Genomic DNA, 19,079 nt, shown 5'->3' on the forward strand with positions numbered 1-19,079 from the left:
ATAGGGCATTAGGCCTCATTGTAAAGGATTCTCTCCTTGATGGCTTGACCTACTCTTTGATCTTTCACTTCTCTTGAAGATTTATATATTTTCTTGCATTTCTACAACTGTAAGTTTGGCCATTGGCCTGAGAACGAATTGAAATTGTCATCTTTGCCTTCCTTCAACTTATGCATGTTGTGTATGTTTTCTTACCTTCATTGTAAGTGTATGTTTTGTGGCTTTCTTTCATGTATATGCTGTGTTAACTTGTTTCTCAATGTGACTTGTGGGAAACCTTCTCCCTTGTTGACATTCAGCAATTTCTAACCTCCATACATGCATTTGGGGTCATTCATGCAATTGAATTTTGTGCATCTCTTGGGTATTTCGATTGGTTTGAGTCAAATCTGGGTGGGGAGAGAAACATAGCTTAACTCAGTGCATCACCTCCTTTCATTTTAGCATTTCTTTCTTCCCTTTTTCTCTACAAGCTGTTAGGATAGGTTTAGAAGTAGAATTTGGAGTGTTGAGTTGGTTCAACACCTACACTTAAATTGAGAAGGAAGTTGGCCTTCTCCAAAGATTCGACCCCATCGTGCAAGGTTCCACACTTTAATGTTGTTCCACGTTTCACGAGGTGCTGAGCTAGCAAGGTGCAAACTTTTGTGACAACATTAACTTCTATCATGACATTTGAATTTGACTGATTGACATTGTTGTATGTTTAATTTTTATAATGGTTTTGTTTATTATACGATGCTAAGTGATATTACGGACTTACTGCTGCAAATATGTATGTATTTCTGATTTTATATGTTTTGTACGGACAAACCCAACCCCCAAAATTTCTGTTGACTGAATCTACAAACACAACCCCCAAACCTGAACCAGTACCAAAATCAGTAATGTAGAATTTTAATTTACAATTTTCAATTATAATTTGTGTTTTTTGAGACTTTGACTGAGTATATGCTTGATTTGGCTGGCACCCAAGAGGTGTCTGAATGGCACATTTTAAAAAGTCCCAAATATGCAAATGCTAATCTACTGTTTGATGTTTTTGTTGTAGCCAATTGTTTCCATTATATCCAGAATTAATCTCCAACTACTTTTTTTAGAGAATACCTTAATTAGCAGCCCTGGACACCGGTGTATTGAAAGGGCAAAGAATTTTTTTCTTCCACTTGTTTTAGGATACACTAATCAAGGTCCAAAATGATTCGTAAAATGTAAGATCATTCTATGATATACAATGTACAAAGCATGCAATCAAGAAATTTGGATTAAAAAGTAAACAAATATACCATACAATTCTCACACGTTTTCAAACCATCAGGTACAAGACATATATTACAAAGTGTATAAATATATATCAGAAAGAGAACTTTTATCTGAAAAGTATGTTCAGTAACAAAGGATAAAGCTGCATTTTACTAATAGTAATCATTTTCCTGTTACTCTTAAAGAAGAACCCTTATGGCCCCACGTCCATTTTTTTACGTGACCTCATTTCTAAGCTCTAAATGGGTTTTGCATATATGAAATAAAAATGGAAACCTTTCATTCAAGCAACTAAATATAACAATATTAACCTTTTTATTTAAGCTTTCATAAATTGCATAAATCAAGTGAAACATGTACAGAGGGTGTTTCAACAAAAAATCCAATTCGTTACAAGGAAATCAATAATAGAGCTGGAAGAAATTTATAGACCTTCACAGTATGGAATCTGGATACTATAGAAAGGCAATCAGATTAACTATTCCAATTCCTTTTGCACGCTTACAGTAAAAATTTCAATCCAGCATTTTACATGTTCAAATTAGTCTCAAGTTACCTCAAAAAGGAGAAAAAGGGAAAGATACCAATGGTAATAGAAATGCTTTTACCTTTATGTAGGCTTCAACAATTTGCATATTTGATTTGATTTTCCCCGGAGCTAAATGTTGTAGTCCATTAATCAGAACCTATAAGAAATTAATCAAACTTAAAGCTAAAAAGGAAGCAATCAAATCTACAAAAATACATATCAGAGGTAAAATCTTGATTAATCATTAAATCAATGCACACCTGAAGATCCAATGACATCAATGCTCTTCCTTCATTTGTACATCTCTTAACACGAGAGAGCCCTTCAACTAGAGTTTCCACAATAATTTCCACTCCATACTCTAGGAATATTTCTTGCACCTGTGTTATTCAAAAAATCTACATATTATAAGCAGGGCACAGTGTAATTGGATTATTGGCATGGTAACACTCTGTCTCAGCCAATAGACCACATTCAATAAGAAAATAACTTCAAAGTTACCAACATTTAAGGTTTAAATTCATCTCATCAATTATACATTAACGGCAGCGTTAATAACTCCTGACAATAAAATAAGATGTTAGAAGCTCTTTTTTAGAAATCTAAACAATGTAGTTCAAAATGAGGTCTTAGGCCATTACTAAAGCAGTAACAAATGTACCACCACCATAGAAATACAAAATAAACGAATTAAAATAGCCCACTGGATGGTTTTATTATCAGTTTATAGATGGTTAGTGCTGGCAATCTTTTAATAAGGTTTTAATGTTCTCTAAGCACTTCATCTTTACAAAAAAAATAAAACTTTTTAGGTAAACAAAAGTTCTCCTTGGTATTTACTTCTCAAGCTTGTCTGTTTTTATTAAAACCTGAATAAGATTTTATTAGCAATATTGTTCACTTTTTTCTTGGACATTTTGCAAGTATTTTTTCGGGCCATTTTCTGATAAAACACTAATATAAGTTGCTGGTTCAGGTTCAGATTCAGATATAGGTATGGCTGTATATAATATTAAAAAGTATACTTAAAACTACGTTACAAAGGTACATATCCCCTGGGAAAATCCTGCCATTCCCATCTCTAAGATGTTTCAGAAACATTGAGACAGCAAGGAAACATCCATAGGGCCATATGTGGGAAAACAAAAATGGAAATGTTTCTAGTGTGGCAAAAAGAGAGCATGTTGGGAATGGCAGGGTATGCCTAGATGTCCCGACTGTCCCTTATGACCCAGCACTCTAAAAAGCATACATTTTAAAATTTAATAAAAAGAAAGAAAAAATAGAGTAACGGTCTGCTGTACTCACAAATGATGGCATTCATGCTATGAGCATCTTTTGAGTTCACCATTACAGCCATCAATAAGAGAAGCAAAGTCAGATCCAAATGACCTGAATGAGGCCTAAGTCTGAATTCTTGAGTAAAGGAGCTGGCATAAAGTGCCAGCAGTAAATGAGCAATTACTGATTGCAAATTTTTATCTAAGCATAGTTATGATTGCTATTTCTACAGACAACAGCAGTTACTATGACAAGATAACAAGCGAAATAAAAATGAAAGATATTTATTACCAACATATAAAAGGTCGTGGGTAAAGAAGCATATAGTATGATATATGTGCAAGGTGTGTGAAGGATGTTATAGTAGATCAAAAGAAGATTTAGGGCAGATAGAGCAGATCTTTAAAGGAATATAAGAGCAGATCTAATAAGAATATAAGAACAGATTTGAGAGGATAAAAGTGCAGATTTGAGAAACAGATAAGTGAAGATTCAAAAGTATAATGTGCAGATTTCGAAGGATAATAAGGGCAGATTTGAGAGGATAAAAAGTGCAGATTTGAGAAAAAGATAAATGCAGATTTGAAAGAATATAGGTGCAGATTTGGAAGGATAATAAGGGCAGATTTGAGAAGATAAATAAGTGCAGATTTGAGAAGATAAATAAGTGTAGATTCGAGGAGGTTTATTTTCAGAGAAGAAAAGGATACTATTGTGAAAGACGTTGGTGTCTCTCGTTGACAAGGTTGGCACCTTACATCAAGAGATTGGTGTCTCTTACTGAGTTGGTGCTCAGTTGTAAGGATTGCCATCCCCAGTAGGTTGGTGCCTACAAAGTTTGTAAGACAAGTTTATATAAGCAATATTTTGCCGTGGTTTTGTCCAGTAAGAGTTTCAAAGTAAATCTTGTGTTTTGTAATTGTTGCATCTTATGGAGATGATATTGTGCAAATTGATATGCTTATGGTGTTAAGTTTTAAAAAGTAGAAAATAGCATTATACTGATTCACTCCCCTCTAAGTAATAATTGTGTGCTCTTCAATATGGTTCTATAATGTCTATGATGAATGCCTTATATATGAATAGTTTAAAATTTCATATATTTTATAATTTTTCCTAGTTTTTTTAACTGCTGTCCACTGTTGTCCCCTAAAAAAAGGCCTACTGTCTCTACCATCTTGGAAACACATCCTGCAAAACTGCATGGAGCACAAATCAAAAGCTAATATTATGGACAACTAGAAAATGAGCACCTTAATATGCACAAAAATACACAAAATTGACCACAAAACACTATTAGAATTAATAATAAAATGCCATATGCTAAGTGGTAAGCCGAAATGCTTTACAAAATTTGTTTGAAATAGTATAATACTAAATAGTCAATGCAAATTAGCCAAACTACATTGCACACAAGGAAACTCAAAATAAATCATCATTTAGTTCATGATCTATAAAGTTATGTCAAAAATGCATCTCCTAATATTGGCTTTTATCTTTGGTACGATAGACACCTAACATCTCTATAGTTCATTTTTCTTTTGTATTCTATAAATACACCCATATCAGTACTAGTATGTGTACCTATACCTAAATGAGATGCATCTATAGGTAACACAGTAATCAATCCTCATGATGGTGGGACAACGGAAGTTGCTGGTGTTGATTTCTTCCATTAGGCACCCATTTCATAGGAAGTCTTTTGGTTCTACTCATATGTGTATGGATTGTGGACAAAATTGCACTCGACATCTTTTCATGTTTGTCTAAGTGTATTAGTTGCATTTATGCTTTTTTTGTAGCTTGGTTTTTACATGCTTTTATGTGATTGCAGATATATGTTCATGTGTTTTCCTTTAATTGTCTTGTGCTATGTTACAAGGTTTGCCAATCATAGCCCCTTCTACCCTGCAGAAATAGTTCCATGTCTTGATCTCGTATTAAGTTCAAACCATGTCCACCCATGTTAGGTACACCTCAAGTACCTCTAAGATGTATCAAGGTCATTTGGGTCATGGCATGGACAAACCTGGGGCAAAACCACAAACTATATGGACCATAAAGAAAAAATATTATTTTTTAAAAGCACATTCTTTGAAAGATAAAACCCTAAAACAAGAATACAAAACCAAAACTCTCATCATCCATGAAGCAGCAGCAGATTTAATTGATCACTAGACACTTCCAGCAAAGGTTAACATGAACAAGGAGCAAACTATAGCAGATTTGACACTCAAAATAATAGCAAATTTGAATCATTGAATTTCATCCCACCCATCTCTTGCTGTTCCATTCAAACATAATGAGTTTGAAACTTGGCAATAATTTGTTTTATTATTTAAGACTTATTTATGTAATATATCAATTATATCTTTGATACCAATATATTTTTCTTTTAGTAATGAATATATTAACATTTTTATCTATTTATTTATAATATATTTATATTGTGCGACCAAACCCAGCTCTACCAAACCTAGTGACAAAAAAAAGCCATACCAACTAACCCGAATCCCATTCCCAAATAGGCAAAATGGGTCTTTATGTCCATTTCCATTGAGAACATTTTCAAATTTATAAATTTATAGTCTTAGTTGCCTTAGCTTGGTTGAGCACACTTTGGTAGCAATGTCAGAGTATAGCAAGGCCTTATGGTTGCACTTGTTGAGGCAACCAATGAGAGGTTTGTAGTTGTCCTTGATGATTTGCAGGTTATTTAAAAGAAAATTTGAGATTCCATAAATATGCTAGTTGATCAACCCATTTATTCACTTATGGTGTATGGTATCAAGGGTGGATACGTGCCCCATCAAAATGGATGAAAAAAATCGTATGGATTCAAAGGAGTAGTCTTAGCCAAAGAAACAAGACTCCCAGAGACTCACATGAACTCGGTGAGTCGTGAGTCGGGTCACCCTCGGCGAGTCCCAGGGGCTTAAACTTGGACTCAAACTCAGCCAAGGCTAGGTGAACTCGTCGAGTCCAAGCGAGTCCTATTGATTGGAGTCTTTGGACTCAGCCGACACAGTCAAAGTTAAAAGTCATAAAAAAAAACATAAAACAAAAGGTCTTAAGTTGCTTTTTTTTATTTATGTTTTCTCTACAATGCTAAAAGCATTGTCATTTCATTTTGTTGGCAAAATAAGAGGAGAAAAGAGAGCTGTGAAGAAAAATAAAAGTACATTGTAGGGCAACCAGCAAAGAGATAGGGCAAAAATCCATCATCAAATAGCATTTGGGCAGCTTCATACTCACATTTGATGCATCAAGAGGTGTCTACCAATGAAGGAGGTTTTCATTTGATTTCAAGTTTGATTCAAGAGGTAAGCTTTGATATTTTGGGTTTTTTTGTGTTTTTCTACCAAAAATTGTATTGCTTTTTTACATTTCAATTCTTTTTCCTATTTTGTTTTACTAGAACAAACCCTACATTTTTTTTGGAACAAAGTTGCAAACCCAACATTTTTTTGGAAGAAAGTTTAACCTTTACATTTTTTTGTATTATTTAGTTTAATAATTATAATTTATAAATGATAATTCACAAATGTTTAACTTTTTGTAATTATGTGCTATTACAGCAGCCTTGAGATTTTCAAATCATTTTTTTCAAAATGTCTACTTCTAGAACCCCAGTTAGAAAGGACTTGACTTGGAAACATACTGAAATTATTCCTAGGTAAAAAAAGGAGAGGTGAAATGTACATCTTGCAAAACAACTTATCATGGAGGCATTAATAGATTGAAATACCATCTTGTACACATACCTGCCCATGATGCTTTGGCATGTGATAAGGCACTTTCTGGTAATTCGTGAGGTGCAAGTGCAATTAGAAACATTTGAGATGCAAAAAGAATTGAAAAAGAGGCAAAGGGAGGAGCATTCATTTCATCATAGTGCTAGTGTTGGTTTTGATGTTGGTGCTAGTGCTAGTGCTAGCGCTAGTGGCAGTGTTAGCCTTAGTCCTAGAGTTCATAGATCTAGGATGGATTCACTTTTTTTGCCACACTCTACTCCTGGTTCCCAATCGTCACTTGAGAGCATGGGTTGGAACAAGGAGGCAAATGAAGCAATTAGACGTGCAATTGGATACTTTTAAGACTACTGCACCATTCCATTCCATGCAGCCAGGTAATTCATTTTTGTTTGATTGTTTTAAAATTTATAGTTTGATTCTTTGTCTCATGAATTTTTATATTTAGATGTATGTCTAATTCAAATTTAAAGTTAAACTCACCATTTGACAATACTTATTAAATTACTTGTGACATGTGTTAGGTCTCCGTTTTGGCAAAATATGGTTGATGCCATAACTATCTGTGGGGCGAGCTTCAAAGCCCCTACTGAAGATGACGTAAAGGGCCCAATTTTGACAGAAAAGGTGGCTGATGTAAAAGCCACAATAGAGGAGCAATGCTTGATATGGAGCAAGAAGGGTTGCACCATCATGACCGATGGATGGACCGACAAAAGAAATAGGACATTGCTGAATTTTCTTGTTTCTTTCTCGATGATTGTACTTCCCTCAATGCATTCATTTAATTATTAATATTTTTTATTAATGCTTTTATTGAATCATTGATTTTGTTTCGTTTTTAGGTGGCATTGTGTTCATCAAGTCAATTGTGAGGCTCTAGACGAAATCCTACTTGAGGTGGGTGAGAAGAATATGGTTCTAGTGACTGATAATGCAGAAAATTATGTTGCTGCAGGTAGATTATTGATGGAGAAGCACCCAAAATTATTTTGGATTCCATGTGCCTCCCATTGCCTTGACCTCATATTCAAGGATCTTGGCAAGCTTCCATAGATCAAAACATGTGTGGATACGACCAAAAATATTTATAAATTTGTATACAATCATACATGGGTCCCTATCCTAATGTGGCAGCACACGAAGCAAAGGGAGTTGGCTCAACCTGGAATAACTATATTTGCTACTAATTTCATCACATTACAATTTTTTATTCGGTCAAAGGCAGCTTTGAGGTGTATGTTTGTTGGTGAGAAGTGGACTTCTGCATCCTACGCTACAACTACTGCAGGGATTGATGTGGCAAGTTGTATTTTTTATGAGCCAGGCTTTTGGACAAGATTGTGAAGGTAAAATTTAATTCTACATTATGTTTTAATTTGTATCCATATTTTTCTTTTGTTTGCTTATTTTCGTTCACACTTACTTATGTTAGTTAATGAATCACAATATTTGCAATTCACTGAGCTCTTGGTAGTTCTTCTACAAGTTGCTAATGGGGAGAAGCCTACAATGGGTTACATATATGAGGGCAAAGATAGAGCTAAGGAGGCCATTAGATCCGTCTATAAGGGAGTTGAGGGTAGATATTGACCCATTTGGGAGATCATTGATAGATGGCACCTCCAGCTTCACAGCCCCCTCCATGCAGCAGCTTATTTCCTCAATTCAGCATCCCAATACTGCCCAAATTTCAAGGCAGATGAGGAGGTTCTTAATGGGCTCTGCTTAGTGATAGAGTGGATGTTGCCTAATGATACCAGTCATATAGTCCACAAGATAGAGGCCTTTACTCATGCACAAGGAGAACTCTTTTGTCGTCAGATGTTGAAAGATAGTGAGATGACATTGTAGCCAGGTAAAAATATATTTAAAGGAATAATTAAAGTTTTAAAATATAACAAATTTTCCACTTTTTATGTAATGTCCCTTGTGGAACTCCTAATTTTACTAATTATTGAGTCAATTATGCTTGTAGTTCTTATGGTCTTGATTGGAAATGCATAATGTAAATATTGCTATGTAAGGCCAATATCAAGAATAACTGCAACTTGGATTATCATAGTGCTTAACAAACAACTTTAGACAAAGATGAAGTGTATTATCAAACCAATAGACATTAATATAACTATCCTTATCTAGTAGAGTCTGATATAAATTCCAATATTTTGTCGAAGAGAGGTCTGAGCTGATCTCTGATATAGATGTTAATTGCCAGTCAAGTAGAAGATTGGATGGGAATCCTCACAGATAGGCAGGAGGTGTGCCTAATGGCAAGTATTATGATGGACTGGATTTACAAGATAAAATGGAAATTCTGATTCCTATATAGACCTAGTCGCTCTTTCTGAATGAGGCCTTATAACCATGCGTTTGAGCAGTTATTGATCTAACTGTATGATATATCTTTAAGACCATACGTTTGTATGTGTGAGAGGCTATGCCTTTATCTAAATCATTGTTCCTGAATAGATCCTTATACTCCTGCAGTTTCCTTGATGTCTTGTTTGACTTTCTCTATGAGCTTGTGCACCCTTAGCCTTGTAATAGGTGGATCATATGCCACCCTTACCAGATTGGTTCGTAAGATCTAAAGAGCTCTTCTGATCTGAGTTCTGATATTCAAATTCACAACCCTAATCTCCTTTCTCACAATGCTTGACCCATTCTCTATATCTTCCCTATTCCACTGAAAGGGGCATGACTTCTTCTAAGAAATACAACTCGTCACAAAGGATGTAACTTTCCCAAGAGAGGCATCCATTTGTCATATAGACTTAATCACTGCCATTTATATTTGATTAATATAATGATTGTCTTTTACTCCAAATCACAGCTTTTGATTTGTTCACAAATTCCTTGGCATTAAATCTTCCTAATGGCAATCACTGCATTAGATTATGATGAATCCTTTATTTAGGTTTGCCGCCTTTAGTATGCCAATCGTTGTCTTTGATTGCTGTCTTAACAAATTGCAGCTCCTCTATTTATTTGATCTCTTCCTAGATCGTTGTCATCTACTACCAAGTGCTGACTTACTTGGATTACAAATTTTTTAATCTTAATTAATATCATTAATAATAAATGTTGCACTCCCTTAACATATCATTGATGATTTCTGCCTTATTGCATTATAATTGTTCGATGGTGGTCAGCTAGGATAGAATAGTTTAAATCTTTAATTTAAACATATTTAATCGCCTATCTTTTCTTACAAATCTCGCTGCCTTTGTGATTTATTCCAGGACTTAGTGGCCTTTGGCCTTTACACTTCTTTGTTTAGGAGATGGGGTTATTACATCTTATATTATTATTAAATGTTGAAACTTAAGTTGGAAAGGAGATTGATTTATTTTTCTTTTTCTCATCTTAGATAGATGGTGGTAAATGTTTGGTACTCTAGCACCAAATCTTTAGAGGATTGCCATTGGCACATTGAGCCAACCATGCAGTGTTTCGGGTTGTAAGCACAATTGGAGTACGTTTGAGCACATACACTCCAAGAGGTGCAATAGATTGTTCGTGGAGAGGTTGAATGATCCAGTCTTTCATTACAACCTTTGTCTTAGACACAGATAGGTTTTTGACCATGACTCCACCCCAATCACACTCCAAGAGGTGCAATAGATTGTTCATTGAGAAGTTGAATGATCTAGTCTATTTCATTACAACCTTCGTCCTAGACACAAACAGGTTTTCAAAAATGACTCCACCCCAATCACACTAGAGGAGGTCGATCCAAAATCTAAGTCGATCACTGAAGCTACAGATCCAATCTTTAGTGATGAGGACCTTGATTGGGTTGACAAGGTAGATAGAGTAGGTTGAGGTTATAACCATGGCAAAGGAGGATAGAGCACAAGCAGACATAGAGATAGCTGATGTTGGTGAGGATGGCATGGGGTCACAAGTAGAGATTATGTCAGCTGCATCATCTAGGACCTACCTTAGATGCCTTTGTAGGAATGATGCAAGGTCCTCTGAGCCATAGACTTCTAGTTATAATTTTGATATTTGTTTGGAATATTTGATGTCATAGATTTTATATTAAATGAGTTTTGTATACATTTCACATTATTTATATATCTAAGTGTGTTATTTCCTTCAACTCCAATTTGCATTTATACTTATGTGATCAATGTATACTTGTTTAGGTGATCAAATTAGCTTCTATTTGATGATGTTATTGTGTCTTTAAGGTTTATTTAATAAAGGGCGCATGAAACAAGTTTTAAATCCTTGAAAATCTCTAACTTTCTTGGGTTTTTCACTTTGTCGAGTTTGTGTTGAGTTTTTTTGCTGAGTCCCAAGTCCCGAGTTGAGTCACCCTCGTGAAGTCTGTGCCAAATCTGATTCTCAAGACTATGGTCTTAGCACATGCAAACGGTAGTCCAGCATCAACATTTTGGAGAAACAAATCAACACTCAACTACCTATAGCCAACAATAATCAATGATTAACAAGAACAAAGGCTGGAGCCAATCAATTTGATTTGATCTTCTAGTATTTGGACCACAACACTCGAAGCAAACAAAAGATGAAATCAAAATAATATAGCACTATGAAGAGCCACATCAAACTTTGCAAAACCTCACCAAGCCTAAGCTCAAGAGCCAACAATCATCAACACTTTGCAAGAACAAAAGTTGAAATCAATTGATTTAACTCGATCTAAAGTTTGGACCACAACACTCCAAGCCGAGAAAATATGAAATCAACATAATGTAGCCCAATGAAGAGCCACATCAAACTCCACAAAATCTCCTCAAACCGAAGTCCTAAATAAAAAACCATGATAACTTGCCCAAGACCTGTAATGTCGCCTTTTCAAGCATAAATAGTTTGTGAATAATTAACCTATTTTTCACGTTTTCTTGTAGGCTAATTGGTGGGTAAGGTAGAACTCCAATTTCTTGGAGAGGACAAGATTGTTCAAGCAGTTGTTTTGTTTTTGGCAGTGAGTTTGGTTGGTATTAGTGAACCTCGTGATGCTTTCAGAATGCAATTTTGGCCTTTTGGGAGCTCTCCAAACTTTTGGAGAAGTATGATGTTTTTAGACAGTTGCCAACTTGCTATAGTTCATCATCCTAAGTCCTTAGTGGCCTATTGGTATGCTTAGAATTTCATATTTGTGTCATTTTGATACCTTCAGCAACTTTGGTGATTCATTAAATTATTAAATAATTAATACTTAAGTTGTCCTAAGGAGAAAATATTAAAAAGGCAACTAAGTATAATTATTTATCTATGTGTTTTAAGTTGTGCCTAGGCAAATGGGGGACTTTTATCTCGTAAAAAGGTTCATTATTTAATTTGAAAAAAGGAGTTTGCGGAGGAAAAAGGAAAATTATTATTTTATTATCATTATACTCACTCCTGAATATTATACAAGGAGGTTGAGAGCTATTGTTGAGGTTAGACATGTTATGATATTCTTTGCTTTAACGAGAACTTGTGTTCATCTCCAATTTTCTAAAGGACAAAAGACCTCATGAAAATATTAGTTTTGGGGATGAACACCCCCTAGCTGGTTAGAGTAATTTCATCCAAGAATCACTAGTGTTCCTGCAAGTGGAGTTTCAGTTTTCATTGCTTCAGTAATGGAGGGTATTTGATGACTTTTGAGTATTTGGGTTTGTGAATCACTGATGCTGTTTTATGTGAGCTTTTGTGTTGGAGGTTGCTAGAAGTGTTAGATCTAGTCATGACATTCTCCCAATGTTAGCCATACTATTCCATGTAGGCCATACCAATTGAAGCTACTGATTTCTCATGAAATCCCAAGTTACCGGGTTCGCTGGCTGGGCAGCCGGATACCAGTCCGGTTCGCATGGGGTTTGTGGTACTGGTCCAGTTCGCACACCGGTCCATATATATGCTATGTCATACGCAAAAAACAATGGCAGTCATCTGTCACTGCAACTAAACGGCAACTATTTGCAGCCCGAGACTATTTGCAGTCTGAAAAATAGAAGTTCCGGCAGAATATAGGCAGAGGGGGAAATTTTTAATTGTTTAAATTAATTTTCACCCCACGGAAACAATCATTCATCCATTTATATAGGTTGGCTATCATATTTTAAATATACGAATGCACCATGGTCATTGAATTAGATTAAATTATATTATATAATATAAAAATAATGTTTATATTTTTTGATAGGTAATTGGCCGAAGCCTGAATAGCTTTTGACTGGAGCTATGAACCAGTGGGGACACAGTAGGGGGCCCCATCCCCATTACATATCTTTGAATTATTATTATTATTATTATTATTATTATTATTATTATTATGTTTGATTAGATTGACCCCAAGACCTTCCCCATCCTATGGAAGGCCAAGAGTCACAACTTAGAATTCCACTTTAGATGTCCTTATCGGGAATTGAACTCGGGTCTCCACAATGAGAACCCAGTGTTTTAACTAGTTAAGCTCAACCCCTTGGACTATAATATAAAAATAATATTGCATATTATAATATATAATATTATATTATAATATATTATATTTTTAATTTTATATATATATATATAATTTTTACATTGTTTTTGTATTAACGAACCCAAACCCCTTTTCAAAATTTTGCCGTACCGGTTCTTCGAACCCAAACCGGTGCCCAAACCCGAACCGGCAACTTAGATGAAATCAATAAGTTTGTTTGCATCAATCCTGGTCATACAGTTCTTCCCTAGCCGTCTATGCTGATGAAGGATGAAGTTGCAATTTTGAAATCCGCGCAACATTTATTGCTGGCCATACATGTATTCTCTATAAGGGGGCATGAGGTATGAAATAAACATTTAAGTGACATTTAGATGTCAACATTTACTTCCTTATACTTTAATTTATATTTCATGTACATAGTTTCATGATGTTTGAGATGGGTTTCAAATCCTTCAGAATTAGAATGCAATTCTATTTTATTGGAGGATCTTATAATTTTTCAAACTTAGTCAGATTTCAGTAATTAGCAGGCTCTTATTATCTTCAATTGTGCCCAGCCATTATCCAGAGTTGACAAGTGTTTTGGAGGCATTTCTTGATGTTTTGGGTTATTTTTCTTGCTATCCATACAGTTTGGAGGTGTATTTTAGTTCTAATTTGTGTTGGGTGCTTCTGGGTATTGTCTTCAGTAGTTTATAGTGTGCTCTCAGTGTGTTCAATTCTGATTTGGCAGTTTATCAGCAGAACCATGCAATATCAGACTTTCAATCAGCTTCTAATGTCATCTATTAAAGGTATACCTTTGTTCGGTACTTGAGTATTTTGTTTATCCTGTTATTTACTTCATTTTGGGTTGTTGCAGTAGTTTACAATTGTGATCAGAAGTATGTATAAGCATTAATCAGCAAGTTAATGTTCTCTAATGAAGAGTTATAACGCATTTCATATCATCTCATAATACCCTGGATGGTTGCACCGCCAATGCTCTCATATTTGCTTTAATGTATTTGCTCAGCCCACTGAATAAGTGGAAGTGACTGTGATCATTGTATTGCACTCTGCTGAAAAAGCAACTAGTGTATGTGCTTTGTAATTGCACTATGAGGAATAAGCAAGTAGTGTCTATGCTGTGTAGTTGCACTCTACTGAATAAGCAAGTAGTTTCTATGCTCTGTAATTGCAGTCCATTAAATAAGTGAGAAGTGCTTGGACTTCTTGTAATGGCACACTCCGCTAAATGTGTAGAAGTGCTTTTCCTTCAGTTTCTTGCATAGCATACTCCAGTGAAGAAGTGAAAGCTTTAGCCGGCTTTGCTGCTTAGTGTGTTTTCTTTCAGTATTACTGCTTTTCAGATGGTGTGGTCCTACACATTGTATACTCTCACCTTGCTCATCTTGGGAACTGGGTGATAATAAAGTGATAAGGACATTGAATTGTAGCTTCATTTCAATTAAAAGTTTCAAAGACAATTGGGGTGCTTATTACAAGAGTTCAAGAAGTTTATTTTTTTGGTCTAAGGAACCCTTTTCTGTGGTGGCCTGTAGCTAAATGATTTGGCAACACATTGCATAAACAGTAAATATATTCAGAAACAGGCTAGGATGAAAATGATTATACAAATATGCTAGAATATTTCAAATAAACAGCATATAAATAATTGCTATAATGAAAGAATATAATCTTCAGCACACATTACAACCTCTATATGAGTTGCTTTAAGAAAATCAAAGGGTTTTCATCCTCTGATACCCCAAATCCAGGGGCTTTTTGTCCTTGAGCTGATTGTTGAACACATGACTCAAGCTGTAGCAGAGATTATATGGAAATTGGCAGTGCCTTAAAAACTTACCAAGCACTTCACTATATAACAGCTGGAGGGCAAAATTGGGCACCCAAAACTCAATGCTCCGTAACCCCATAAAATAATATTTATTAAATCTAGCATGATCGTCCTCAAATAGCTCCCACGTTGTCTGGAAAGTTAACTTGTAACTCCTCATAAATGACAACTCCTTTATGGAAACCCATGTTCCCTTTATGCTGGGATTAAGTATTATTTTAATATAATTTATTGACTATTAAACCTTATGTTCCAGCAGATGGCCTCCATTACTAAATTTTTCTTTTTTTCCATCCTTACTGGTGAAAATAAGGATTGGGTCCAAAAGCCAATTTATAAAAAATGGGCAAAGTTGCATGGACACAGATACTGATACAAATATGGATGCGGTATTGGATACAGATAAGGCCATTTTTTCAGACCCCCAATATGGATACAGCTTGATATGACATTCACAAAAACCACATATACATATATTTAACACAGTTTTCTAAGTTATTAGAGCAGATTTTCATTACTTCCAAAGCAATATGGACACATAATTGCTACATAAATAATTATAAGTTGATTTAACAATTTACAATATGCAAAAATAGTAGAGTTGCACTGGAAGATAACCCAAAAAAATGGGTTGCTGAAATAGAAAAACATTTCAGTTGTCTTTCTCATTTGGTGTAGGTTTTGTTTATACCAATTTTTTTTTTTTTAAATTGCATAAATGAAGTTTTTTTAATATAAATTTAAAAAGATTTACATCAAATTTTGAAAAAAATCAAATCACATAGTATTTGGGACAATTGGAAATCGAGGTTTTTTGGGAATGCACGGGTACACTATCCGATGTGTATCTAGGCTGTATTGGATACGTATCCGTTTTGGATATGGGGATATGTGCGCCCAAGGAGAGATGCAGGAGTTTCCAGCTACTCTGAAAATAGGACATTACATTTTCAGACGGAACTGAGTCTCTAATGAGTGTCCTGGACCAATTACTTGCATTTTCATATTCAATAGACAATCAATAAAGACCTAAATTTAACAACTCGTGATATTTTGTCACTTAGCATAAACTGTTTAGACATATTTTGATAGAAAAACATTTACTAAAAAAATTAATTTAGCAAAGTAAAATTGTTACTATCATGTTAACAAGGACAAAACAAAAAAAAACAACAAAGATCCAATTCTGACTTCATCAATGACTAGATACACAACTTTATGCTTGATAACCAAAACAAGACAACTTTTCTATTGTTTAGACAAAAACAAACTATAATGGTAATGTAATGAAATTCCTACCAAATCGAGAATGTTTAGCCAGTTTGAATACTGTGATTATAAATTATTAACATTTGATTACAAATAAAAGTCAATGAACAACATGCATACGCTGTGATGTATTAACATTTGACTTAAAGAAAATTCAATGAACAGCATGCATACAGCTGCTATCTATTGGCATTTGATTACAAGAAATAATATAGATAGGACGTATTAAAGGGGCAATGCCAAACCTTACCTCTTTAGAAATGCCCCCATGAGCAAGCCTCGTTTTATAATACTTGAATTCCCCAAGCAACAGATCAACATATCTAAAAAGTAAGGCCAGTCATTAGAATACATGTTGCGCATGCACAATTTCATTATCAAAATCTTCTGGTTAAAGTTTCAAAAGGAACAAATTTAGCCACACATTTATTGTCTCTAACAAAAATGCAAAAAGTGGCTTTCCTAGACAATTATCCATGCAAAATACAAATGTAGTACAGCATGTATAGAGCTGGCATGCAATGTGTCCTACATGATTGTATGGAATAATATAATGTCCCCAATTTGCAAGGTGACAATTAATTAGATTATTCTTTATTAAGTCATCAAAAATAAATAAAATATCCAATGATGACTTAATATTAATTAATTTAATTAAATAAACAATAAAATATAACTATATCTCTTTATTAAAGTTTTCCAATGTTCAAGTCAGCCTTATCTTCTAGAAAGTTCCTAGAGGTCTTTATAAGGAGGCTCATTGGGAGTGAAGAGCACACAGTTATACTGAGAGGGGGGGTGAATCAATATAATGAAACTTTTCAATTCAATATTTTATATGATAGAATCAATCACTAAAAATAATTTTGCATATGAACACAATAACACAAAGATTTAAGTGGAAACCCAATGCGGGAGAAAACCACTGAAAATGAATGCTATATATTTATGTTCTTTTACAATTTTGTGAGCACCAACCCACTGGAAGCACCAACTCCTTAACTCTATTTTGTGAGCACCAACCCACTGGAAGCACCAACCCCAGAACTTTGTTTTGTGAGCACCAACCCACTGGAAGCACCAACTCTCTCTGCTGAAATTGTGAGCACCAACTCACTCTTCACAAATCTAATTTTCCATCTTGAACATGTTGCTGTAACAATGGATAATGGACAATGGTAACACTCTTTAAACCTGCATACACATCTTCATACAAATATGTCACAATTTCTTTCTTAAATCTGCCTTACTCTTCATTTCAAATCTGCATGTGCTAAGTTTATATATCTGCTATTATATTCTAAACTTATGCTCTTTTAGGACTGATTGTTCATGTTTCTCTTTGCACACCTCTTACTTCACCTACGTGAGGTATACTTTCAAAAATCCACAGTTTTATACAAAGTATATATACCCAGCATATCAACATCCTTCTCAAAGCATTTTTAAAAATTCATATATATATGTGCTAGTTCCACCGGTTGCAAACCAACATGACTTTTAGTTTGAAAAGTCATATCCTTCAATATTTCAATAACTTCTTTTTGTTAAATTCTATTAATAAACTTTTTACGGGAGTATTTGTTTGCCAAACACTTTTGTTTATATATTAATAAACTCTTATGCCACTATACCTTAGACAATACTTTTCATAATAAACAAACCACCGAACTTAATGAAGCCCGATAATATGTATTGTAAAAATAAGGTATGTAATTTATTTAGGATATTATCTTCTTCCAGCCGGTATTAAGTTCATTCCGCAAAACACAAAGTTTAATAATTTTTGCTGTCGAGATTTATTTTTCACTTTTAATTTTGCCGCCATATCTATCTCCGCTTTAATTAATTTAAAGTGTCCACCGATAATATTGTTCAATATATTAACACTCATGAGGTGCCGTAAAAAATACTTGGTTAATACATCCGCCATCAAAACATTTTTTCGCTTTAACAAACTTGCCGCTATATTAATTGTAGCGTCCTAAAATTGCGACACTTGCAATTTCGACTGCATTTCGGTCTTCACGATGGCGACGCAACACGCAACCTGAATGGAGACCCTGAAACTTGCTCACGACACTGAAAACTGCATTTTTCAAGCACCCTGGCCTGAACCCCCTTGCACCCTGCTGTCCCGAGAGGTGGGACCAGAGCGCCCAGCGCCCTGGTCCCTCAGGACCAGGGCGCCCAGCGCCCTAGTCCCTGGGTCCTATTTTGGGCCCGGTCTCCTAAGGGGCTCGGGTCTTTTTGTTTGCAATTTGGAAATTAACTTTCCCTGGTCGGCCTAAGGTCGGGAAAATCAGTCTATCAGCCCTAAATGACAAGTATATAAACTACATTTTTCTCTCTCATTTGATATGAAGAGGATATGTGTACAAGGCGTGGAAATTATACTCAAGCATTCAAGCATTCAAGCATTCCTTCAAGCAATTGATCACCTCAAGTCTCCCTTCAAGGCTAAGTGTTGCATTCAAGACAAGGATTCAACCATTGAAGAGGAGATCACATACTACATGCTACAACATACAACATCTAAACCTTCGCACATAAGGATACAAACATCCTTAGAACAAGGTATTAGTACTTGTTTTACATACATTTACATTTACAGCACTTGCTCATTTCTTGGTTAATTCCAAAACCGGGGTTTGACCTAAAGGCAAACCCCCAATCCCTAACCCCCCAATCGTCTTCGCT

At 34.9% G+C, this 19,079-nt stretch overlaps 1 protein-coding gene across 6 annotated transcripts in view; it reads right to left on the reverse strand.

The window, feature by feature from the left end:
* Window positions 1–19,079, reverse strand: part of LOC131046440 (uncharacterized) — a 274,884-nt gene that overhangs the window by 24,702 nt on the left and 231,103 nt on the right. For 5 of the 6 annotated variants that reach the window (XM_057980187.2, XM_057980184.2, XM_057980185.2 and 2 more), the window contains 3 exons: window positions 16,630–16,702; window positions 2,053–2,172; window positions 1,872–1,949 (listed from right to left, as the gene is read on the reverse strand). In XM_057980187.2, the coding sequence (XP_057836170.2) occupies window positions 1,872–1,949; window positions 2,053–2,172; window positions 16,630–16,702 (271 nt within the window). Of the gene's footprint in view, window positions 1–1,871; window positions 1,950–2,052; window positions 2,173–16,629; window positions 16,703–19,079 lie in introns of those variants that run through there. The other variant, XR_009106005.2, reaches the window with a different exon arrangement.

This window comes from Cryptomeria japonica, chromosome 1 (assembly GCF_030272615.1).
Source record: "Cryptomeria japonica chromosome 1, Sugi_1.0, whole genome shotgun sequence".
In the NCBI taxonomy this organism is placed as follows: domain Eukaryota; kingdom Viridiplantae; phylum Streptophyta; class Pinopsida; order Cupressales; family Cupressaceae; genus Cryptomeria; species Cryptomeria japonica.